The sequence below is a fragment of the Scyliorhinus canicula genome, chromosome 7, assembly GCF_902713615.1.
Source record: "Scyliorhinus canicula chromosome 7, sScyCan1.1, whole genome shotgun sequence".
Classification (NCBI taxonomy): Eukaryota; Metazoa; Chordata; class Chondrichthyes; order Carcharhiniformes; family Scyliorhinidae; genus Scyliorhinus; species Scyliorhinus canicula.
Genome location: NC_052152.1, coordinates 83932960 through 83959030, shown reverse-complemented (window position 1 = coordinate 83959030; position 26071 = coordinate 83932960). Strand labels below are relative to the sequence as shown.

Here is a 26071-nt window from a genome sequence, read left to right as displayed (position 1 = left end):
GTGAGCGCACCGCTCAGCGCACCGCTCAGCGCACCGCTCAGCGCACCGCTCAGCACACCGCTCAGCACACCGCTCAGCGCACCGCTCGAGTCTGGCCACAACGGAGAAGACATCCCTGAGAACGGGAGGGGGAGGTCCAGAGCGGGGTCAGTGGGGGAGACGGAGGGGGCAGTGGGGGAGACGGGGGGGGGGCAGTGGGGGAGACGGAGGGGGCAGTGGGGGAGACGGGGGGGGCAGTGGGGGAGACGGAGGGGGCAGTGGGGGAGACGGGGGGGGGGAGTGGGGGGGGGGACGGGGGGAGTGGGGGGGGAAGGGAGGGGAGTGGGGGGGGGACGGGGGGGAATGGGGGGGGGACGGGGGGCAGTGGGGGGGAGGGGGGGAAGTGGGGGGGAGGGGGGAGTGGGGGGGGAGACGGGGGGGAGTGGGGGAGATGGGGGGGAGCGGGGGAGATGGGGGGGCAGTGGGAGTGGGGGGGGGGGGGGTAGGTAGAGAGTGAGCGAGTGAGCCGTCCAACCCCGTAACAAAATGTCTGCCACCATGCCATGGCGTGCCGGTCACGAGGACACGGCCGCTGGTTGCCCTGTGGCTTACGGCCACAGGCCACTGACGCTCCCGTGAGGAGGACATAGTTTACTGACCGTTGGATGCAGAAAGTGACCAGGGGTTAGGCTGCCCGCGTGTCAGCAGCGCGACCAGGCCACCGGGACACACTGGTATCCCATGGCTGGCGGCTGCCGAGGTGTTGACTAACCTCCGTCTAACATGTCCCGTTTCTCTGCCCCCACCACCCTTCTGTAGGTTAGCACGATGCATGGGAACAGAACGGCTATGTTCAGCGCAGTGGTTGGGGCCGCTGTACTGCATTTGGCGATGCAGCAGCATCCACAGCCACAACCCGCAGTGGATGCAGGGCCAGCTGCAGCAGCAGAGGGAAGGGCCGAGGAGTTGCCAGTCGTCGAGCAGCATGGGGGAGAGGAGGGGGAGGAGGAAGAGGAAGAGGAGAGAGTGAGGGTGCAGCCACGGCGCCAGAGGCGACGACCAAAGCCGAGGGTGTACCGTGTCCGGGTCTCTTTCCTAACAATGATGGACATCATCTGCAGGAGGAGACTCCGGCTGAGTAGGCAGACGGTGATACATATCAGCGAACTCCTGTCGTACCTCGCCCCACGTGGAACGGGGGGAGGACACGCGATCCCGGTTGCCATCAAGGTGACGGTCGCTCTTAACTTCTATGCTACCGGCTCCTTCCAGTCTCCGAGCGGGGACCTCTCCGGGATCTCCCAGTCATCGGTCCACAGGTGTATCCGGGATGTGACCGACGCCCTCTATGCCATCGCGGACCGCTACATCACCTTTCCCGAGGACCGAGCAACACAAGACTCACGAGCTCGTGGATTTGCCAGCGTGGCCGGGATACCGAGGGTGCAGGGGGCAATCGATTGTGTTCACGTCCCCATGCGCCCGCCTGCAGGGGACAGGGATGTGTTCACAAACAGAAGGGGGACATACTCCATGAATATCCAGGTGGTATGCGACCCCCACATGAGGATCATGAACGTCTCTGCAATGTTCCCAGGGAGTGTGCATGACTCCTACATACTGGCGCAGTCGTTCATCCCTGCGATGTTTGAGGGACGTCCCCCCCGGCTGAGGGGCTGGTTGCTAGGCGACAGGGGTTATCCGCTGAGGTCTTGGCTGATGACGCCTATACGGAGGCCTCAGACCAATGCGGAAACACGATACAACGAGGCCCATGCAGCAACCAGGGGTGTGGTGGAGCGCTGCTTTGGCCTCCTGAAGATGAGATTCAGGTGCCTGGACCGCTCCGGAGGGGCCCTGCAGTACCAGGCCGAAAGGGTCGCTCGCATTGTAGTGGTCTGCTGTGCGCTGCACAACATCGCGATGCAGAGGGGAGATGACCTGCTGCAGGAGGCGGAGGGAGAAGCCAGTGGCAGTGGTGCCAGCACAGAGGAGGAGGAGGAGGAGGAGGAGGAGGAGGAGGAGGAGGAGGAGGAGGAGGAGAGGGAGGAGGAGGAGGCTGGTGGAGTGGCGGGCGCAGCACGCAGACACGACCCAGGTGCTGGTGATGTCCAGGAGGTGGCACGACAGACCCGGCGAGGACGGCGGGCACGTGATGCCTTGGTGGCAGCACGGTTCATGCATCGCATGTGACGTCCCCGCTGAACACCAAACCACCACCTGCATCGCTAGTCGTGCAGAGGGTCAACACACAACTTCCACCACCACAACCCCCCCCACCCCCTCTCCGTGTACACTGCTCCACTTCGACATCACCCTTACCACTGGGTCCAGAAGGTATGGCACAACATTGATGGCTGTGTCAGCGGGTGTGATCAGTGCCATGTGGAATGATGACAGCCCGCTCTGCGATGAGCTGTGAGCTCAGAATCGTTAGAGAGAGTCTGACCCATGGCAATAGCTGAACCATCCACCTTGGTGGCCGCTGAGATCGTCACTGACACTCCATCACGTGCCCGCGTGGGCTAGCTGTGGGAGGGGTTGGGGGGGGGGGGGGGGGAGGGGCAGGGACTGCACACCCGGCACCGAAGTTTCACCACTCGTCAACCCCAGCGACACTCGGTCACCATCACAAATCCTGTGGCTGTGGAACAATCACACGGTATTACAAGTAAGGTGGAACAGTGCGTTTAATGTTAACAATTATTTACAGGTGCCCTAGCCCCTACAACTAAACTGTGCCCTTCACCTGTGCCAACTTACTCAGTGTCTATCTTAGTTCCCTTACGGGCCCTACCACTACGTCTAAGTGACTCCCCAGATGATACAGCAGGAGTGGAGGAGGATTGCTGCGAATCGCCCCCCTCGACTCGTTTCTCCTTGGCCAAGCGTTTCCTGGGGCGACCCGGCCTTGATGGGCCAGGCTGCTCTGCGGGCGTCTCGGGGGACATTGTGCCACCCTGCTCTGCCTGCTGCCCACCCGATGCACCAGGGATGGGACGGGGGGAGGCCGAGAATTCCGGGACGTCCCGTGATGGACTTAATGGGACGGGCCCCGAAACCTCCTCCTCCCTCGGGGAGCCCGGTGGCCCCCGGGCCTCACTTTGGGACAGAGGTGCGAGCGGGGAGGTGCCCCGTCGCACCACCGACACCTGGCGCTGTCAGTCCTAGAGGCCTGCAACGGTATCCACCAGGATCCGAAGGTTTGCAGAGACGGAGTCCAGGGAGTTAGACATTCCCGCCAGGGACTGTGCGATCTCAACCTGTGAGTTCACGACGCCATCCAGCACATGTGTCAGGCGGTTGATGCTCTCGGCGACTGACTGCTGCGACTGGCCAATGACCCGGTGAGACTGGGCCAAGGCCTGCAGGGCGCCGGCAATGTTGTTTTGCCTCTGGCACATTGCTGCCTGTGAGAGGGCAACCCTGTCCAGGGCCGAGGATGACGCGTGCATATGAACCCCAATGCCTTGCATCACCTGACCCATTGCCTCCACCGCGGATGTCACCCGTGCGGTGTCGGACTGGGTCTCTGCCATGAGTGGCACCACTCCCTGCTCGTGGACGTGGTTCGACTCCTCTAACAGCGTCTGCAGAGTCTGGAAGGAAGCCCTCATCCCGTCGTTGTTTCCCTGGGTTTCTTGAGGCATCGGCTGTGCGGGTGGGTTGAGAAACTCCAGGAACTCCGAAAACGTCTGGGAGCCAGCTGCATCCTGGGCCTGGTCTAGCCTCCGCGAGTCCGGGCCCTCGGTTGCTCCGTCCTCCACCTGCTGTACCTGCTCAGCTGTGATGTGCAAACCAGACTGTGACCCAGGAGACTCATCACTAAATAGGCCCGCCGGGGTGAGTGTCTCTGGGATGATGGATGGTGTGGGAGATAGCTGTGCCGCAAGCCCGATGTTTTCGCAATTTAGCCCCTCCTCAATGGTGTGGGGCCGCTCAGAGTTCGGAGGGTTATCCCTGGCCATTTCCGGGGGTTGTGTTCTCGCCACCCTCTGGGCGTCCTGATCCGCAGATTGGGTTGGGGAGGATGGGGCTCCCCGCTGATCGGGCACCCTCTGTCGTGCGGCCCCGGGTGAGGTGGCGGCAGATGCCTGTGTCCGTCTGCAGCCAGACGGCCCTGGTCGTTCGGCATCACATCCTAGGGAAGAGAATGAGACGGGTTATTTAGATTTGCTCAGCAGGCCGCTGGACGGTCCCAGTGGGCAGAGTGTGTGAAGGGACAGAGGATGGGGGACGTATCCAAGTGGGCAGGGTGTGTGAAGGGACAGAGGATGGGGGAGGTGTCCAAGTGGGCAGGGTGTGTGAAGGGACAGAGGATGGGGGAGGTATCCCAGTGGGCAGGGTGTGTGAAGGGACAGAGGATGGGGGAGGTGTCCAAGTGGGCAGGGTGTGTGAAGGGACAGAGGATGGGGGAGGTATCCCAGTGGGCAGGGTGTGTGAAGGGACAGAGGATGGGGGAGGGGTGGGTGTTTGTCAAGGAGGGTTGTCTCACTTGCTGCAGATCCGCCAACCTCGCATAGCGCGACATCCCGGGTGGCAGACCCCCCAACAAGGTCCAGTGCCCTCTGCTCAAAGGTGGTGAGGGGGTGCAGGTTGGGCGAACCCCCTCCAGTCTTGTGCCGCTCACGGTTGTTGTGAGTGGACTTGGCCTGTTGAGGGAGGGTACATAGGTAGATCATTACAATACGGCAGGTATCAGCAGTCAGTTCAGATACTGGCACAGTTTGGGGGTCAAGTTGTCATAAGACGATTGCATCTCTCCACGGGGCCAGAGCGCTGGGTCTGTGACAACTTTGTGAACCATCCTCAAATAACTCTGGCCCAATACCCCTCCACCCCCCGTGCCAGGGGGGGAGGTGGGTGATTAGGTAAAGGGGGGGGAGGGATGGTTGTGACCAGGGGGCACCTTCTTGGCACTTACCCTGGCAGCCTGGTGAGGTCGTGCATCTTCTTCCGGCACTGCTCTGCAGAGCGAGGGTTCTGCCCCACAGCACTGACGGCAGCGGCCACCTCACGCCAGGCCTGGCGTACCGCGGTGGCAGGTTGGCGATGCCCTCTCCGCGGGCGGAGGATGCCCCTCCTCTGCTTGACAGCATCGAGCAGAGTCTCGACATCGGCCTCCACAAAACGAGGTGCAGCTCTCCTGGACTCCGACATCATGGCCGACAAATTTTGTGCTCGCCCGCGCCTTTTTACGGCGTCGGGCGGCGTCACGTGGGCGTGATTGTGTCGTCGCCGCGTTCCGTCATCATCGCGCACGTGATTGACGCGGCCGCGTTACTAGCCCATTTCCCGGAAGTGAATACGTCGGGAAATGGACCCTTCCCGACCGTCGTAAAACGCGCCCGTTTTTTACGACAGTTTCGCGATTTTTAGCGGGTGCGGAGAATCGCGCCCATTATATTTGGGGGCTGGTTTAGCACAGGGCTAAATAGCTGGCTTGCAATGCAGAACAATGCCAGCAGCGTGGGTTCAATTCCCGTACCGGCCTCCCCGAACAGGCGCCGGAATGTGGTGACTAGGGGCTTTTCGCAGTAACTTCATTGAAGTCTACTTGTGACAATAAGCGATTATTAAATTGCATGAATTAAAATCAGTCTCAGTGCTCTTCAAATTTTCCTGACTTCCATCTACCCTATTTATTCAGAAGGGATAAGCAGTCTTCCCAATGACATTCCACAATTTCTTAATCCTACCTGGAGTTGATGCAGATGTTTAAAATTCAGACACCACTCCCTGCAGTCTCTCATCAATTAGATTTTAATTGTTGCGAAAGGAATTTGTATGTGCAAACGTGGCTATTTGCAGTTCCTTTCGGGTATAGAAAGATTGTAGGTGCAGACCAGTAAAATGAATAGTTGATTGCCTGCTTGGACTAAATATTGCAATTATGTTTCAAAATGTAAACTGGCATATAAATGCAGCCTTAGTCTCTTTGGTTAGTGGGTGTTTTAAAAAGAAAATAAATATTTTCATCGTGCCACCTTTTTCATAATTTAACGTAACAAAATATTTGCCAAGATGTTTCAAAGTGGCATGGTACTAAACATTGTAAGGTTTAATGAAGAGAAATATGGCAAACAAAATAAGACAAAATCTTATTTTACCATTAAAAAGCACTGGCAAGATTCCTCGTTGTTGCTGGACAAGAATTTAATGCAACCTTTTTCTATGAATTACTTTTTAGTTATCATTGTTATGCCATCATGCTGCAGTATTTCATAAAGTTTAAGAAAACAGTAGTCTCCTAAATCTTTGTTCAAAAATGTTTTATGTTTTAAAATCCCATTTAATTTGCATAATTTTAATCTAACTCTTATTTATCTGCAGAAATGTTTTGTGTTCCATGGTGTATACTGTGGCTCTACTTGCATGATACCATTCACTTTAATGAATCTAACTGAATCACAAATCAAGCTTGAATTTGATCTCTCCAAGTACAAAGATTTCAGTCTGACGTTTGAAGCCTCTGCAGGTATATTTAACAAAACTCAGATTGTGGTGTTTTTCATTGATTTAAGCTGTGAAGGGAACCTTGAGTTTTTGCAGATTTTCTTCTGGGTTCTGTGGAAGATGGTTAGAACCATCAGAAATGTGGCCAATCAAGGGAGTGAGAATTTTAAATTTTTTTACAGAACTTCTCTGGGGGTTTTCGCCAATCTCCTGTTAACATTATGACAGGAATTTGGAAATACTCCTGAAGAATTTCTTTGCAACAATGTGGTGACTGTGGCGAAACACGAGGAAAAAAATTATTGTTTTGAGCAGCAATGTTTTGTGACACCCCCCACTAACCTGCGACCCAGACCCCTCTTGCCATTAGATAGCTCCTCAATCCTTGTCCTCTGGTGACAGCTATTTGGTTTGTGATTCAATGGGCCTTCCCTAAAGGAGGCAATGTAGGTCTCTTATTGGCTCTTCAGTTTGCAGGAAGACAGCCCAAAGAAGATTCCCTTCCTCCCTCCCTCCTGCCCGCAGTCTATAATGTAATGCATAGGATGCACATCTGTAAACAATCTGAGACTGTTGATCCAATATTTAATTTAAATATGCAGACTGTAAACGAGGAGTTTATTCCCCCACATCAGTGGCAGGTAAATATTCTTATGCATCGATAATATTCAGCTTTAACCTCACGTAGTCTCAAAAGGGATCCCAATCTTGCTGATAGATTGCCTAAAAGTACTGCATTTATTTTCCAGTGAGTATCCTCTTAAGTAATATTATGTTCAGTTTCCTTTTTTACTAGAAAATATTTTATTAAGGCATTTATAATTTTAACACTGTTAAACAGAAAGATCCGACAAACACAAAAAAACCCACAATAACATAGCCATCTCCCCCAGAAGCATAGACCATAACTATCTTGGTCCATGTAACTACTCCATCTCACGGTTCTCCCTTCATCGGTTTTTCTACCCCTATTCATCACTTCCATGCCTCCCCACTCCCCCCCCCCCCCCCCCCCCCCCCGCCTTTACTGACTAACTAATTTTCCTTGAAGAAATCAATGAATGGGAACCCCCCCCCCCATGTCCCTGACCCATACCCCCGTGTCCCTGACCCATACCCCCGCCTTAGGGGGCTCCGAGTCCCTCCATCCCAGCAGAATCCGTCTCCGGGCCACCAGGGAGGCAAAAGCCAAGATGCCGGCCTCTCTCCCCTCCATTGCTCCCGGATCTTCTGACACTCCAAATATTGCCACCTCTGGACTTGGAGTCACCCTCTCTTCCAGGACCTCAGACATGAGATCCACGAATCCCTGCCAAAATCCTCTCAGCCTCAGACACGCCCAGAACATGTGTACATGATTCGCAGGACCCGCCACCACACCACCCTCACATATCCTCCATCTCCTCAAAAAGCCTACTCATCCGGGCCACAGTCATGTGTGCCATGTGGACCACCTTAGATCGGATCAGGCTAAGCCTGACACACAACGAAGCTGTCTCTCGTCAGGGCCTCCTCCCACAAACCAACTTCCAACTCCCCTCCCAACTCTTCCTCCCACTTCCTCGTCACCTCCCTATTGAAACCCCTTCCCACTCCATCAGTTCCTTATATATTTCTGAGACCTTTCCCTCCCCAACCCCTGTTTTTGACATCACCTGGAATCAATTTAGGTTTTTTTCACTCGATCTTGGGATGTGGGCTTCGCTGGCTGGGCCGACATTTGTTGCTGATCCCTAATTACCTTTGAACTGAGTGGCTTGCTAGGCCATTTCAATGGGGGACAGTTAAGAGTCAACCTTATTGGGTCTCGAGACACATGTAGGCCAGACTGGGTAAGGACAGCAGATTTCCTCCCCTGAAGGACTTTGGTGAACCAGATGAGTTTTTACAACAATATACACAGTTTCATGGTCATCATTAGACTTTTCATTCCAGATTTTTATTGAATTCAAACCTGGGCTCCAGAGCATTACCCAGAGTCTCTGGATTACCAGGCCAGTGACAACACCACTATGCCACCGCCTTCATGAACCTCCTCTGAACTTCCTCCAATGCCACTACATCTTTCCTCAAATAAGGGGACCAAAACTGTCAACAATACTCCAGGTGCGGGTCTCACCAATGCCTTGTATAGTTGCAACAACAGTTCCTTACCTTTTTATACTCTATTCCTTTAACTATAAATGCCAACATTCCATTTGCCGTCCTTATTAACTGCTGTGCCTGCATGATAGGTTTCTGCGACTCGTGTACGAAGACATCGAGATCCCTTGCACTGGAACACCCCGAAGTCTCTCCCCATTTAGATAATAAGTTGGTTTTCCATTTTTCCAACCAAAATGCATGGCCTCACACTTATCCACGTTAAACTCCACCTGCCACATTTTGGCCCACTCACCTAAACTATCTAAATCCATTTTTAAGGTTATTTCCTCATCGCAACTTACTGTCCCACCTATTCTAGTGTAATGTGCCAATTTGGCTATGAAACCTTGTATTCCTGTATCCAAGTCATTAATATGGATTGCAATTGATTGAAATTGATGGAATATTCTCCACTTGCTGTTGTAAGAATACTCACATAACCCAGGACAAAGCAACCCATTGATTGGCACTAACCTAAGCAACCACTCTTTCTAGCTCTGGTGCATTGTGGCTACTTTGTATTATCTACAGAATTCAATAGATCAACAGAGTTCTTCAGCAGCACCTCCCACACCACAAGTTCCACTGTCTAAATATCAAGGGCAATAGTTTCATGAGAACAATTCTCCACCTGAATTAGACATATAGCACCACTCATTCATTGTTGCTGGGTCAAAAACCTGGAACACTGTACCTAACCGCATTGTTGGAGGTCCTTCACCATGGCGACTGCAGTGGTGGAAGAAGTGGCCCTGAACCAGTTTTTAAAGGGCAAGGAAGAATGGACAAGAAATGTAACCAGCAACCCCTAGTTTCTGAAATAAATAAGAAAAACATTTATACCTTACTGTTCTCCTAATATGTGAATTGGGTAAGCAGAAACTAAGTTTTAAGTATATTTCAACTATATTTGAAATTATATATTATACTATTTTTAATCTTTGCTTTCTGCAAGAATCTGCAGAATCAAATTTCTTATTTTATTCCCAATCATTCAAGTATGTTTCAGTGCGACTAAAATATAGGTTGGGATTTTCCACACCCACCAGTGGCGCGATCTATGCAGGTGGGGACGTACAATATGTTGGGAACTGTAAAACAGTTTTCCGTCAGTGTGAAATGAGAGTCGGAACTTGCGTTTCAACCATCATGGTAGGTTTTGTATGGGGCAACGGAAGGAGTCCACACCGAGTTGTAGAGAAAAAAACTAAACTAATTTTTATTTAACACATTAACTATGTGCACAGCTCCAGTAGTTCTCTACTGGGTCTTCTCTAGTTGATTCCTGAGTGGCTGACTTTATTTGTACAAAGGCACATGGACTTAGTTAAGGGTACCCTGCCCTCTTAACAGGGAACTTGTATTCTGCAAACATGGCATAGTGGATCTCGTAAGACCTGTGCGGGTTAGAACAGTGGGATAGAGGCAAGTCACCATTTATGCCAGAAGGGGCCAGGAAGCCTCCTCACGTGCAAATGGACAACTTAATGGAATCTTCCTCTTTCCTATTGACCATCCAATTAGCAGCTGGCTGTCCCACTATCCAGAACAAGTGCAGAATATCATGGTGTGCACAAGTTGATATACCTGGATGGACACCTGAGCAGCAAGTGGAACGTGGAAACTCGTAATTTTGGAGCCAGTAGCTCCGATGAAGCCTCACTTTGTTGGAGCCAGGATCTACAGATGAAGCATCTCTATGTTGGAGCAGGTGCTGCAGGTGGAGCTTGGGATGTTGGAGCCAGGAACAGCAGATGAAGTCTCGATGTTGGAGTAGGAACTGCAGGTGGATCCTCTCGATGTTGGAGTAGAAGCTGCAGGTGGAGCCTCTCGATGTTGGAGTAGAAGCTGCAGGTGGAGCCTCTCGATGTTGGAGTAGGAGCTGCAGGTGGAGTCTCGATGTTGGAGCCAGGAACAGCAGATGAAGTCTCGATGTTGGAGTAGGAACTGCAGGTGGAGCCTCTCGATGTTGGAGTAGAAGCTGCAGGTGGAGCCTCTCGATGTTGGAGTAGGAGCTGCAGGTGGAGTCTCGATGTTGGAGCCAGGAACAGCAGATGAAGTCTCGATGTTGGAGTAGGAACTGCAGGTGGAGCCTCTCGATGTTGGAGCGAGGAACTCCAGGTGGAGCCTCCCGATGTTGATGCAGGAGCTGCAGGTGGAGACTCTCAGTGTTGGAGTAGGAGCTGCAGGTGGAGCCTCTCGATGTTGGAGTAGGAGCTGCAGGTGGAGCCTCTCGATGTTGGAGTAGGAGCTACAGGTGGAGTCTCTCGATGTTGGAGTAGGAGCTGCAGGTGGAGCCTCTCGATGTTGGAGTAGGAGCTGCAGGTGGAGCCTCTCGATGTTGGAGTAGGAACTGCAGGTGGAGCCTCTTGATGTTGGAGTAGGAGCTGCAGGTGGAGTCTCTCATTGTTGGAGTAGGAGCTGCAGGTGGAGTCTCTCGTTGTTGGAGTAGGAACTGCAGGTGGAGCCTCTGGATGTTGGAGTAGGAGCTGCAGGTGGAGCCTCTCGATGTTGGAGTAGGAGCTGCAGGTGGAACCTCTTGATGTTGGAGTAGGAGCTGCAGGTGGAGCCTCTCGTTGTTGGAGTAGGAGCTGCAGGTGGAGCCTCTCGATGTTGGAGTAGGAGCTGCAGGTGGAGCCTCTCATTGTTGGAGTAGGAGCTGCAGGTGGAGCCTCTCGATGTTGGAGTAGGAGCTGCAGGTGGAGCCTCTCGATGTTGGAGTAGGAGCTGCAGGTGGAACCTCTCGATGTTGGAGTAGGAGCTGCAGATGGAACCTCTCGATGTTGGAGACGGAGCTGCAGGTGGAGCCTCTCGATGTTGGAGTAGGAGCTGCAGGTGGAGCCTCTCGATGTTGGAGTAGGAGCTGCAGATGGAGCCTCTCGATGTTGGAGTAGGAGCTGCAGGTGGAGCCTCTCGATGTTGGAGTAGGATCTGCAGGTGGAGCCTCTCGATGTTGGAGTAGGAGCTGCAGGTGGAACCTCTCGATGTTGGAGTAGGAGCTGCAGGTGGAGCCTCTCGATGTTGGAGTAGGAGCTGCAGGTGGAACCTCTCGATGTTGGAGTAGGAGCTGCAGATGGAGCCTCTCGATGTTGGAGTAGGAGCTGCAGGTGGAGCCTCTCGATGTTGGAGTAGGAGCTGCAGATGGAGCCTCTCATTGTTGGAGTAGGAGCTGCAGGTGGAGCCTCTCGATGTTGGAGTAGGAGCTGCAGGTGGAGCCTCTCGATGTTGGAGTAGGAACTGCAGGTGGAGCCTCTCGATGTTGGAGTAGGAGCTGCAGGTGGAGCCTCTCGATGTTGGAGTAGGAGCTGCAGGTGGAGCCTCTCGATGTTGGAGTAGGAGCTGCAGGTGGAGCCTCTCAATTTTGGAGTAGGAGCTGCAGGTGGAGCCTCTCGATGTTGGAGTAGGATCTGCAGGTGGAGCCTCTCGATGTTGGAGTAGGAGCTGCAGATGGAGCCTCTCGATGTTGGAGTAGGAGCTGCAGGTGGAGCCTCTCGATGTTGGAGTAGGAGCTGCAGGTGGAGCCTCTCGATGTTGGAGTAGGAGCTGCAGGTGGAACCTCTCGATGTTGGAGTAGGAGCTGCAGGTGGAGCCTCTCGATGTTGGAGTAGGATCTGCAGGTGGAGCCTCTCGATGTTGGAGTAGGAGCTGCAGATGGAGCCTCTCGATGTTGGAGTAGGAGCTGCAGGTGGAGCCTCTCGATGTTGGAGTAGGAGCTGCAGGTGGAGCCTCTCGATGTTGGAGTAGGAGCTGCAGGTGGAGCCTCTCGATGTTGGAGTAAGAGCTGCAGGTGGAGCCTCTCATTGTTGGAGTAGGAGCTGCAGGTGGAGCCTCTCGATGTTGGAGTAAGAGCTGCAGGTGGAGCCTCTCGATGTTGGAGTAGGAGCTGCAGATGGAGCCTCTCGATGTTGGAGTAAGAGCTGCAGGTGGAGCCTCTCATTGTTGGAGTAGGAACTACAGGTGGAGCCTCTCGATGTTGGAGACGGAGCTGCAGGTGGAGCCTCTCGATGTTGGAGTAGGAGCTGCAGGTGGAGCCTCTCGATGTTGGAGTAGGTGCTGCAGGTGGAGCCTCCTGATGTTGGAGACGGAGCTGCAGGTGGAGCCTCTCGGTGTTGGAGTAGGAACTGCAGGTGGAGCCTCTCGATATTAGGTGACCACCTGAGTGTGAGATCCTGCCTGCACTAAATCTGGTACCCACTAAGGTGTGTGTCTCTGTCCTGTTGGAGGGTGCATTTGACTGAGGTGACAGCTCGACAGGTGCATTGTTTTTGCTGTCCTCTTTCTCCTCAGCCATATGGGTTGGATGGTGAGGTCGGGGTGGGGGAGGGTCTGCTCCTCATCTTGTTGGTACCTATAATTGATTGAGGAGAGAATGAGTGACTCCAAGGACTGCCTCCAACATGCCACCCTCCGGTTTCTGTGTCGAGACTGTAAGCATAGTTCTTTACTGGATGGAGGCTGGATTCTGACCTAGCTGTCTGCACATAAACTGTTGCAAACCTCGCCTGCCATCTTGGCAGCACACTCTTCAAATGTTGTGAGGTGCCAGAGCCCATCGTGCCTCATCTCATCCTCTTTCTCTTGTGCTTGTGCGATTTGTCTTGTGCGAGGAGAGAAGATGGTTTGAGCACAATTGAAATGCAGATGACCTTCGCATGATGCCAGTTTTCACCAATGATCTGCTGGCGTCTATATGCCATGTGAAAGGTGGAAAGGTGGGCAGCACCCTCCAGAGTGGTGAGCTCATGCAGATAGAAGGATATGGCCAACAGAGGCGTGGCATTAGCAATAAATGCTGGTGCCCTCTACATCAACCGCGACACAATGTGAGCGTTCTGTGTCGTACTGTTAAAGACCCACAATCACATTTCTACCTGCAGACTACATGGATATCAAGTTGAGATGGACAGCACAGAATGTGGCCTCTCCATTGAGGCCTATGCCCCAGTTCTCATTCAGTGAGGTGAATATGGGCAGTTGCAGGTTCATTTGCCTTGGCGGCACAGATGAGGTCCTTTATCCTTTTCTCGCACTGTAGGGCTGCCCTCTGGTGAATGTAATCGATACTCATTACCTTGGGAATTGTCTCCTATGCAGAATTGGTGAGTTGGGCAGACCTCCTCCTTCCTTCCCTTGGGTAGAAGCCATCTCTCCTCTGCTCCATTGTATTCAGCAGTACTTCCAGCAAAGAATCGCTGAATCTGGGAGCTGGTGCTTCTTGGGTTGCATTCCATGTCCTGGCACCTTATAAATTAGGCACCTGGATATGACCGGGGGGTGAGCAATTTCTTGCTCTCTCTCTTCCCCCCCCTCCCCCCCCCCCCCCCCCCCCCCCTGCATAATTAATGAGCCCAGAATCGCACAATTTCTCACAGGACTCAGCGGCAGACAACATTCTCACTTCCACCCCTGCGGTGGCACTGAGGCCTGGAGTAGTAAATTCTGGCTGTAGTCTTTGGGGTTTGTGAGTAGGGAGGGAAAAACAGAAGTGGTTAAACCTGACCACCCCCAATAACGTTGTCAGGCTGTGTGCCGTTCCTCCATCCTAATCTTGAGAAGTAGGACACCTCATTTTAATAGTTAAATCAGGTTGCCACTGTGCATTTGGGAGCTAGATTTAAATTTGATCCTGGCTGGCCTGGAAAGATGGCGGCAAAATAGGAATGAGAATAGCCAGATGGCGCAAGTAATTGGCTTTTAGAGAAATGGGGTGTGAGTCTAGAGTACAGGAGTACTTCCCTTGGTCCTGCAGGCAAATCTTTTGCTGATTGTGGCCTCTCCACAGTGTTGTGACCCCACTCCTCCAAACCCATGACCTTCAACTTTCTACTTTCTGCCCTCATGGGTGACGAATCAATACTCCTTAAAGAAGTCGATGAACAGCTTCCACCTCAAGGTGAACCCCTCCTCTGAACTTCTGATTCCCCTTTGGCAACTGGTATGTCCCCTCCAGCTCCTGCAGGTCTGCAAACCTTGCTCCAACAACAAATCCGTGAAGTATTCTATCCCCAACTTTTTTTAAAATTTAGAGTACCAATGAATTTTTTCCAGTTAAGGGGCAATTTAGCGTGGCCAATCCACCTACCCTGCACATCTTTGGGTTGTGGGGGCGAAACCCACGGAAACATGGGAAGAATGTGCAAACTTCACATGGACAGCGACCGAGAGCTGGGGTCGGACCTGGGACCTTGGCGCCGTGAGGCAGCAGTGCTAAGTATCCCCACCTACTGCCACCCCCGGAACCTCGCATCCAACCCTGCCGGGGCAAACCTCTGATTGGCGCCCACAGGGATTGCCTTCGACTCTAAAATGCTGCCGGCACAGGTTCCGCACCCTCATTATTGATACCACCACCGGGAATGGGTTCAGCTATCTGCAGGATTGAGACTTCATAAGCAAAGTGGTGCCTTCGTTTCCGGCACTGCCAGCCCTGGTGCTGCAGAACAAACCATTGTCTGAGGAGGAAATAGGAGAGGGCAAGGTCTCGTATGCATGAGCTGTTAAAGAGCGAGTGTCCTGGTGGAGTACCTGGCCGGCAAAACAGGAAGGGGCATCAGCAATAGTATCCTCAAACTGGTCCCTCCCTCCATGCTTTCATGATTACCAGTTTACTTCACCCATTAACCCCAGATTGCTGGAGTCTATCCCCAAATGCCCCCAGCTGCAGCCTTCCATCACAAACTGGCAGCCTACAGTCAATGTGTGCGGTTGCCAAACTGGAAATGAAGTTTAAAAAATGCTAATAAGGTCTTGATATTAAATTCAACAAGTCTTCTCTAGTCTTGGAATCTCTGGGTTGCTTGCCAACTAACACACTACCCTGCTCTTTCCTTGCCTTATTGCACATATTAGGGCCTTTATTATAGTCTGACATCTCAGCCTAATATTCTTCAAATGTGGATGGAAGTCAAGGTGTATGGTTTCTTTTCACATTTGTTGTATGAGCAAGCCTGTGAAGGGCTCTAATTTTAATATTCTTCTTTACCTGTAGATGCAAGCCAAGATTTGTTATATCCTCAATTTTACTCTGTGGCTCTAAGAGGGAACGAGAGTATAAAGTGTCAATTATTATTCAGCCCTACTGATGTAAGTATTGAATGAATTATAAGTTTGATATTTGTGTTTTACCGGTTCCAGATGCATAGTTTCATTATTGAGATACAGAGCAATGAGGAAGGATGTGGCTCAGTTAGGCTGGGAGAGGGCAGAAAATGTTTTATGGAGCCAGGAGAAGCAAGCTCTAACTGTGTGAAATAAACTTTGGAGTCTGGGTGCAGAAGTGACTGCAGGAATCTGTTTTTCACACGGATGATCCCAGGAATGGTAGGCCTAACATACGATGAACGTCTGAGGATCGTGGGATTATATTCATTGGAGTTTAGGAGGTTGAGGGGAGATCTAATAGAAACGTACAAGATAATGAATGGCTTGGATAGGATGGACGTAGGGAAGTTGTTTCCATTAGCAGGGGAGACTAGGACGCGGGGGCACAGCCTTAGAATAAAAGGGAGTCACTTTAGAACAGAGATGAGGAGAAATTTCTTCAGCCAGAGAGTGGTAGGTCTGTGGAATTCATTGCCACAGAGGGCGGTGGAGACCGGGACATTGAGTGTCTTTAAGACAGAAATTGATAAATTCTTGATTTCTCGAGGAATTAAGGGCTATGGGGAGAGAGCGGGTAAATGGAGTTGAAAATCAACCATGATTGAATGGTGGAGTGGACTCGATGGGCCGAATGGCCTTACTTCCACTCCTATGTCTTATGGTCTTATGGTCTTATGGTCATGGACATATTTAATGTGCTCTTTTTTATTGCCAGTGATCAATATAATTGTGTGTAAAATGTGTGTGTTTTCTTACCTTTAGACTGATTGTCCCAATTTTCAAAATCCCAGCAGCAAACTTTTGGGGATTTTAAAAGATGTTTAAAATACAATGGGCTGGATTCTCCGTTTTGGAGACGAAGTCTCCACGCTGGAGTGCAAACGGTGGTCTTTTGCGGCAGGAAAACTGGCGTAAGACGGCCACCGATTCCCCGTTTTGCAGGGGGCTAACCCTAGCTACCAATACAGCCTTCAGCACTTCTGGTTCCGAGGTTGGCTGCGGCGCGCTCCATGGCAGACTCAGCCTGCGGACCTGGACCGCCAAAGTAGTGCCACCCTCCGACCGCTCGCGCGCCTTCCCCCGACTGTGGCGGCCCCGGACTGAGTTCACAGCTGCCATGCCGAGTTCACGAATGGTGTGAGCACACATAACCCACGCCGTCGGGAACTCTGTCGGTCGGGGACAGAGCATCGCGGGCCTCAGGCAATGGCCTGCTTTTCAGGGGGCGGAGAATTCAAAAACCAGCGCCGCTCCCGATTTTGGCGGCAAAACGAATTCTCCGCCCCTTCGCAGAATGTGATTTCAGCGTCGGGGAGCGGAGAATCCAGCCCCATGTCTGACACACACAAAGATTGAATATAGATAGAGGTAAAATAATATAATTAAAATTTATGATTATCTGAGTCTGTTTTGTGGCAGGCCTGTAGCTGCTCAGATGAATTGATGCATTAATTTAAGTGAAGGTCTTATGAAGGAGAGGATTCTCAGTAACCCGTGAGTCTGCTTGTCATTGAGTTTCCAGGAAGTCTGTTTTCAGGTGAACCTGATGTTGGAACAAGTTGGGGGTAGCTCATCTCCCACTTTCAAGGTATTGCTGTTTATTACTATGGCTGCTTAGATGGTTGGCAGCTGGTTTCTAGTGGAACTCTGTCTGCAGAACAGATTCTTGCTAATATTTTATAATTAGACAACAAAATGGCTTCCTCATCAGGTGATTTGTACAAATTCAAAGTCCTTTTTCCAAAAAGCGGTGGTGTGTTGATTATCCTGTGATTTTTTTTGACACCTTAAAATTCAGCCAGCCTAGTTTGGATGAGGCACCATCATAATACAATAGAAATAAGTCAATAGGACCCATTCACATTTGTCTAATATACATCATGGGGCGGGGTTCTGTGATCCTGAGGCTAAGTGTTGACGCCGTCGGAAACGCCGTCGAGAAACGCGACGGCGTCAACATGGCCTCAGAATCAGCAATTCTGGCCCCTACAGTGGGCCAGCTGCTGATCCCGTTGCAAACTGGGCGCAGCGGATGTGCAGTGGTACTGGCGCCAACGCGCACATGTGCAGTGGCACCGGCGCTAACACGCGCAAGCGCAGTGACTTCCTACAACGCGCCGGCCCCGACGCAACATGGTGCAGGACTACAGGGGCAGCGCGGAAGAAAGGAAGCCGCCAGCCAGAGAGGCCGGCCCACCGATCGGTGGGCCCCGATTGCCGGCCAGGCCACATTGGAGGCCCCCCCCCCCCAGGGTCTGAACCCTCCTCACCCCGCACAGGCTGCCCCCCGACCCTTCCACGTGAGTTCCCACCAACTTAGAGCAGGTGTGGACGGCGCCGGCGGGACTCGGCGTTTTTACGACGGCTGCTCGATCCATCCCGGGCCGAGAATCGGCTGCTGAGAGATTCCCACCTCACGTTTCAATGCTTCTTTTGTAGAAATTGAAAGCTTGGCTAGTTGTACTGCTTTTGTTCTTTTGTTGATGGTCCATTCTCAAACAAAGGGATGTGTGAATTCTCCAGTCGGCTGGGATTGTCCATGTTTAATTAGGCATTTGTTTGAGAATCTGGACTTTCTGGAACTCAAAATGCCAAACGGCCACATGATTTCAGTGGCCATTTTTAGAAGTTTTTTGTGTTTAAAATTTTAAAGTATTGACTGAAAGTTCAGAACGTACTGGAACATGACACGGCTTTAAAACAAAAGACAACTATGTTAAATTTAAAGTTAAATGCTAGAAATGCAGGTCAGGCTACATCTGTGATGAGAGAAGCAAAGTTAACTTTTCAGGATAACAATCAGAAGTCATTAAATGGATGGGATAGGGTCCAATTAGAGACAGGATATATGGGGCGGGACTCTCCGTCGGCTAACGCCAAAATCGCAAAATGCGATTGTGCGGATAATAGGTTCCGACGCCAAAATCACGGCGGGTGCTGAATTGACGGAAAATCGCAATTCTCTGTCACCTCGACATTGACGTCAATGTGTTCCGGAATGCACATACAGTAAACACCGTTTGTACATCATTAGCAGGTCTGAGCCAGTATCCTCCGGTATTCTCTGCCTCCGATGGGCCGAGTTCCTGATGGTGCGGTTCACTTAGAACATAGAACATAGAACAGTACAGCACAGAACAGGCCCTTCGGCCCTCAATGTTGTGCCGAGCCATGATCACCCTACTCAAACCCACGTATCCACCCTATACCCGTAACCCAACAACCCCCCCTTAACCTTACTTTTATTAGGACACTACGGGCAATTTAGCATGGCCAATCCACCTAACCCGCACATCTTTGGACTGTGGGAGGAAACCGGAGCACCCGGAGGAAACCCACGCACACAGGGGGAGGACGTGCAGACTCCACACAGACAGTGACCCAGCCGGGAATCGAACCTGGGACCCTGGAGCTGTGAAGCATTTATGCTAACCACCATGCTACCCTGCTGCCACTTGTGCTTTTAAAAATCGTGAAACCAGTGTTGTGGCTGATGAGGGAGAGAGAGGAGGTAGGACAGGGAGGCATGACCCTGGCTGGGCAGGCTGGGGTGTGGGGGGGGGGGCAGGCTTGCCAGGGCCGGGGGAGGGGGGATGTCGGGGAACAGGCCAAAGTGGCCACGGTGATCCCCACGGGACTGGGCGGTTTCCAGTCACGGAACGCTATTGCCGCGGCCTACTGCACACCTCACTGACCACTCACCTTAGCCTCTGGTTCTGTAGAGTGACACCGGTCATAAGGATGCCCCCACACCCTCACCCCACCCTCTGCCTTAGCTCACCCCCCCAAGCTAGACGCCACCCGCTGGCAGCCCACACAAGGCAACGCAAGGGCCAACACACACGGGACGTTCTGATCGCCTCCAGGTTCAGCAACTGGGGGGGTGGGGGGAGACTGGCAAGGGGCATGGAGACACCACATCGTACTGGCCACCCCCTCGCCTGAAACTCCCTCTGTGATACATACCTGCCGCACTATGGGATGAGGGTCGTGTGTTGGGAGTAACACCGGGAGCCTGGTCCATGGGATGGAGGTTGATGACAACCCGCTCTGCGATGAGCTCTGGTGCTCCGCATATTTTGACAACATCTGACTCCTGCGCATGGTAGCACTTTCCACCATCCACCTGGGTGATCCCTGCATGCAAGCTGGCCATTCTATCACACGGTCCATCGAAGCCCTGCAGTGACAGTGGTGGGGACAGCCGGGGGCGTGGGGTGTTGGTGGGGAGCCCAGGCCACCCACAGGGTCCACCCATTCCCCCCCCCCGCTCCCACACCCCGCCCCTCTCTACCCATCCCAGACCAGCCCATCCTTCACACCCATCTGACAGAGCACCGAGACAGGTTGTATCAGTGTGAACAGGTGTTAAGTGTGACAACATAGATACAGATTTATGCCCTAGCCCCTAAAACGAAACTGTGCCCTTCACCCATGCCAACTTAACTAGTGTCTAACTTTCTGGCTTTACGCGACCCAACGGTATGTTTTGCGGTTCTTCAGAAGCTACAGCAGGAGTGGAGGCGGCCTCCTCTGATTCCCGCCCTTCAACCTGGGGAGTTGCCGTCTGTCTTCTGGGGAGATCGAGCCTGGATGAGCCCGGCTGCTGTTCGGGAGTCTAGGTGGTATGGTGGTGCCCTGTTCTGCCCGCTGTCCACCAGATGCAACAGGGACAGGAGGGGAGGAGAGGGGGGAGTTTGAGATGCTGCAGTGCTTCGGCACCTACCCTGCGGGAGTCACCGGCATGGGCCCTATCACCTCCTCCCTTGGGGTACCCAATGGCCCCTGGGGTACTCCATGATACGGAGCTGTGAGCAGAGCTATCTCCTGAGGCTCCTCCGCCATCTGACGCTGCCAGTCCTAGAGGCCCACTCTGGTCTAGACCAGGGTCTGCATGCTCGCAGCCATGGAGCGCAGGGAGTGGACCATCTCCACATGGGACAGCGCCACATCACTCATTGTCTGTGCCAGCACCTTCTGGGTTTGTATCACATCATCAGTGACTGCGCCATCTCCCCCTGGGACTGGGCCACCTCCCTTTGTGTCTGCGCCATGTCGGCCAGCGTCTGGGTAATGCTGCTGACGCTCCTAGCCATGGCCTGCTGTGATTGGGCCACGTTCAGGAGCACTGCTGTTATTTCCAGGTGGCTCTGGCACATGGTTGCCTGTGAGGTGGCAAACCTGTCCTGGGCCTCAGCCAGCGCCCGCACAGAATGCCAAAGGCCTTGGACATGCTGATCCATTGCCAAAACCGTCACCCACAATGCCTCCACTGCGGACGCCACCCGTGTGGTGTTGACCTGGGTGGCTCCACCTCCTGCTGCTGTACGCGGTTGGACTCCTCCAACTGCACCTGCAGGTGCTGAATGCTCGCCGAGAACCCCTCATGTAGTCCCTGACTCTGCGACTGCATCTCCACAATTGATGGGACTGTCCGTTCCAGAAGCCCGTAAGCCGTCTGGACGGCAGTGAATCCCTGGAGTCGGCCCGCACTCAAATCGCCTTCCCCCTCAGGTGTTCCTCCCTCCACCTGCTGTACTGGAACAGCTGTGTGGTGAGCACCAGAGAGTGTCCCAGGAACTTCTTCACTAAAGTTCCCAACTGAGGTGAGTGTCTCTGTGATGGTGGGGGGTGTTGGACACAGCTGTGACAGGAAATCTGTGTCATCCTCGGACTTAAGCTTTGGGCTGCCCTGGGCCTCGGGTGGAGGGCTGACATTCGGGCTGCTCCCCGTGTCACTGCTAGGCTCATGGGGGAGCTCTGGCTGTGGCACTGGCTGGAGGTGGGGGACACAAAATGGGTCCATCCCATCTCTGGCAGGTCCTGTAAGACACAAGAAAAAATGCATGAATAGACTGCGGGCTGAAAGGAGGGTGAGGGTGGTGGTGTGGGGTGAGGGGGAGGGTGGTGTCGTGGGATGGGGCGTTGACACACGTACCACGGGGAACCGCAACTCAGCAGGGTCTCACTTGCTCGCCCATGGCCGAACTCCACCCCGGCAACCTCCCTTTCTTTTGGGCTGCTGACCGTGTCCAGGGCCCTCTGCTCTGCCATGGTTAGGTGCCTCAGGTTCAGTGGTCCACCTCCATTCTTCTCCCGCTTCCAGCGGTTGTGGGAGGCCTTCTCCTGGGTGGGGGTGGGGGGGGGGGGGGGGGGGGGGGTGGTGGACCAACAGAAATTGACAGTGTTAGACAACCAGTGCATGCAGCCCAACAGGTGGGTAGCTGGTAGTTCAGTAGCCAGGGCACCCAGCCATAGTGGCTGGAGTGGGTGCTGACATGTGGTGCAGGGTGGGGGTTCAGCCTCCCTCCAGATGGGGTGGTAGGATTACAGGATTACGGGTGTGTGGGATGGGGGTTGGTGCCAGGGGCACAATGTTGCCTACTTACTGGCCGCCCTGAGGGGGCCGTGCAGTTTTATGGGGCATTGCTGTCCATTCCGGAAGGTGTTACTCATGGCGTCGACCGACTCTGCCACCTGTGCCCAAAATGATGAATGGCGGTAGCTGGCGGCATCCTTCCTGGGCCAGATGCAGCATCATCCACCTCTCCTCCATGGCGTCCAGGAAGGTCTCCAGCTTACAATCTGTGAATCGTGGGACCACGCGTCTTCCTGCCATCTTGTTGGCTGGGACAGTGTGTGTGGGGAGTGAAGTGTGTATATGCAGCTGCAGCTTGTCAGCCTCCTGAGTGTCAATCACCAAACTGGTGAATCCCGCACCGTTTCTCATTGGAATCGATTGTGTTCCGCGTGGCACCAGTGCCAGCCTCTTGGCAATAACAAAATCCAGGTCCAGGTGCGGTGCCAGTTTTGCTATGGGAAACCTCCATGAGTTCTATGCCAGCGCCAACACTTAGTCTCAGAAACGGAGAATCACGCCCATGGTCTTTGGGAGCAGTGAATTCAAAATGCCTGTTCTCATTCTTTTTTGTGATCTTTAAAGGTGCAAAATTGTGGAAAACATGTAGAACTGAGACATGAGCAATTGTGAATTGTTGAGTGAGGATGCTTTGCCTCTAATTACGCATGTAACAAAGGAAGAAGACAAACAACTTATATTACTTTTTTCTATGAACTTTCTCACACTTTTGCCATGTCTACCAATAAGGAATGGGCACTGTGGTTACTTCCGTGTAATGGAACTGTCATTGATGCTTTTTTTTTTTGGTTTCCTTGAGCTGGGAGGAGAAGTTATGTTTCCCCATACTCTAAGAAAGATTTAACGAATGATTTAACACCCAAAAAAGCAGTCCCTCTTTGGGCGTGAATAGCAAGGTGTTTCTCAGCCCCTGAAGTGCCGGGAATGACCCGCTACCAAACGGGATTTCTTTTGGTCTTGGCGAGGAACACCCCTTTGTGTCCACGCTTACCTTACTTCCTGCATGAGGAAAAGATCGAGGCCCCATTTTTAAATTCTCGAACCCCATTGTACTCCCCAACAAGGTCTCCAGACACCCCCCAACCTACCTCTTCCACCCCATCTCTTAAGTGCAGGACAGCCTGGCAGAGCCACATGGGCACCCTAGCACTGCCAGGGTGCATGGTAACAGTACCAAGGTGCCAGACTGGCAGTGCCAAAGAAAAGAACAAAAAACAAAGAAAAATACAGCACAGGAACAGGCCTTTCGGCCCTCCAAGCCTGTGCCGACCATGCTGCACGTCTAAACTAAAATCTTCTGCACTTCCGGGGTCCGTATCCCTCTATTCCCATCCTATTCATGTATTTGTCAAGATGTCCCTTAAACATCACTATCGTCCCTGTTTCCACCACCTCCTTCGACAGTGAGTTCCAGGCACCCATTACCCTCTGTGTAAAAAACTTGACTCGTACATCTCCCCTAAACCTTGCCCCTCGCACCTTAAACCTATGCCCCCTAGTAATTGACCCCTCTACCCTGGGAAAGAATCTCTGACTATCCACTCTGTCTACGCCCCTCATAATTTTGTAGACCTCTATCAGGTCGCCCCTCAACCTCCGTTGTTCCAGTGAGAACAAACCGAGTTTAGTCAACCTCTAATGCCCTCCATACCAAGCAACATCCTGACAAATCTCTTCTGCACCCTCTCTAAAGCCTCCACATCCTTCTGGTAGTGTGGCAACCAGAATTGAACACTATAGTCCAAGTGTGGCCTAACTAAGGTTCTATACAGCTGCAACATGACTTGCCAATTATTATACTCAATGCCCCAGCCAATGAGGGCAAGCATGCCGTATGCCTTCTTGACTGCCTTCTCCACCTGTGTTGCCCCTTTCAGTCACCTGTGGACCTGTCCACCTAGATATCTCTGACTGCCAATACTCTTGAGGGTTCTACCAGTCACTGTATATTCCCTACTGATGTGTTATCTGAGTTGGTCTAACATCGACTGTAACTGGATCCAGTGAGACTCGAATCAGGCTTCTGACACAGGAGATGGTCCAACACTGTTTTATTGAACTTGCTTGTTGCTGTACATAATCTGCTGTGGGTTGACACTCAAATAATCTAAACTGATAACCTCAGACTGGCTTGACCAGACTAGCTCTCTGTCACATGGAGAAGGTGCTCATGGCCTTGTGCACTCTAACTATCTCTCGAGCTTATCCAGTGAGAAGAGGCAGAGTCTTAATGCCTCGTGTGTTTTATAGTGGTAGTGTCCTCTCTGGTGATTGGTTGTTCTGTGTCGTGTGTGTTCATTGGTTATCTTGTGTGGTTATCCTGTGTGCCAATCACTGACTGTCTGCATCACATTATATCCATGAGTGGATATTATTACACCTACCTGCATTAGACCTTCCAAAATGCGTGACCTCACATTTGTCCGGATTAAACGCCATCTGCCTTCTCTCCGCCCAAGTCTCCAAAGAACCTAAATCCTGCTGTATCCTCTGACAGTCCTCATCGCTATCTGCAATTCCACCAACCTTTGTGTCGTCTGCAAACTTACTAATCAGACCAGTTCCATTTTCCTCCAAATCATTTATATGTGCTACGAACAGCAAAGGTCCCAGAACTGATCCCTGCGGAACACCACTCGCCACAGCCCTCCAATCAGAAAAGCACCCTTCCACTGCTACTCTCTGCCCTCTATGACCTAGACAGTTCTGTATCCATCTTGCCAGCTCACCTCTAATCCCGTGTGACTTCACCTTTTGTACCAGTCTGCCATGAGGGACCTTGTCAAAGGCCTTACTGAAGTCTATATAGACAACATCCACTGCCCTACCTGCATCAATCATCTCTGTGATGAATGGTTACTGTGTTACTGTACCCTTATCATCATGTAAGGTGATGACCCCTTTAAGACCGGGCTTGGAACCCTGGGGGACTCCACCTCCGGCTCCGCCCACCAGGGAATTGTATATAAGGGACCGCTCTGTAGGTGGCACCCAGTAAGCACCCGTCTCGGCATCAGGCTAGTTCTCAGCTTATTAAAGCCTTCTTTACCGTTCCACTCTCTTGCGTCGTTATTGAGGGTACTACAATTTAATAAGCTGAACTACGTTAGGATGGATGCAGGTCTCAAGCCAGAGAAGCTCAACCTGGAAGCACGGATACCGGAGGCCACAGAAATTTTTAAGTACTGGCTCCGCTGCTTCAAGGCCTAACTAGAATCCTCAGAGACCCCCATCCCAGGGCCACGCAAGCTGCGCCTACTCCACGCCCGGGTGAGTCACAGAATCTCCGCCACGATCGAGAAGGTGACTACTTATGACGAGGCGGTTGAGATCCTACGCAAGCGGTTCCACAAACCCATAAACGAGGTACATGCCCGGCACCTGCTCTCTACCTGCTGGCAGCGCTCAGGGGAAATGCTAGACAAATTCGTAGAAAAGCTCACCGTGCTTGCCAGGAATTGCAATCATCAGGATGTGATGGGGAAGTCCATATGAACCTGCACATCAGAGACGCTTTCGTGTCCGCCATCCGTTCGACCTATATCCGGCAGCGACTCCTCGAAAATGGAGCAAAAGACCTCCAGGACACAGTAACGCTCGTCACCTCGATTGAAGTGGCCCGCCACAATCTAGGCATGTACCCCGCGGACCCTGCGGGCCCCCCTCAGACTTCCCCAGACTCGGCCACGCTACGGGCCAGCACCCACGTCCACCCTGCACAGCCCGCTCCACCATCTGCAGCGACTGCGGGAAGAAAGGGCATTTCATGAGAGTCTGCCTGGCCAGGCCCAAGGCCCAGAAACAAAAAGATCATCAGGCCCGAAAATCAAGCTCACAGCCCCTCAGACCTCGCAACGCGGCTACGCACCGACTGGACACGCCCCCTTCTAATGTGTCATCGGCCTCGTGCGAGTCATGGGTCGGCCATTTTGGCGGTGGCCATCTTATCAACCCGACACGTGCAACCGACGGTGGCGGCCATTTTGTGAATCTGACTCGGCTGAGGACTCG

General features: G+C 52.6%; 1 protein-coding gene across 4 annotated transcripts in view; it reads left to right on the top strand.

The window, feature by feature from the left end:
- The window catches only part of LOC119969087 (cilia- and flagella-associated protein 47-like), an 868530-nt gene that overhangs the window by 204189 nt on the left and 638270 nt on the right, over nt 1-26071 (top strand). For all 4 annotated transcript variants that reach the window (XM_038802287.1, XM_038802288.1, XM_038802285.1 and 1 more), the window contains exons 21-22: nt 6313-6457; nt 15569-15663. In XM_038802287.1, the coding sequence (XP_038658215.1) occupies nt 6313-6457; nt 15569-15663 (240 nt within the window). The remainder of the gene's footprint in view (nt 1-6312; nt 6458-15568; nt 15664-26071) is intronic.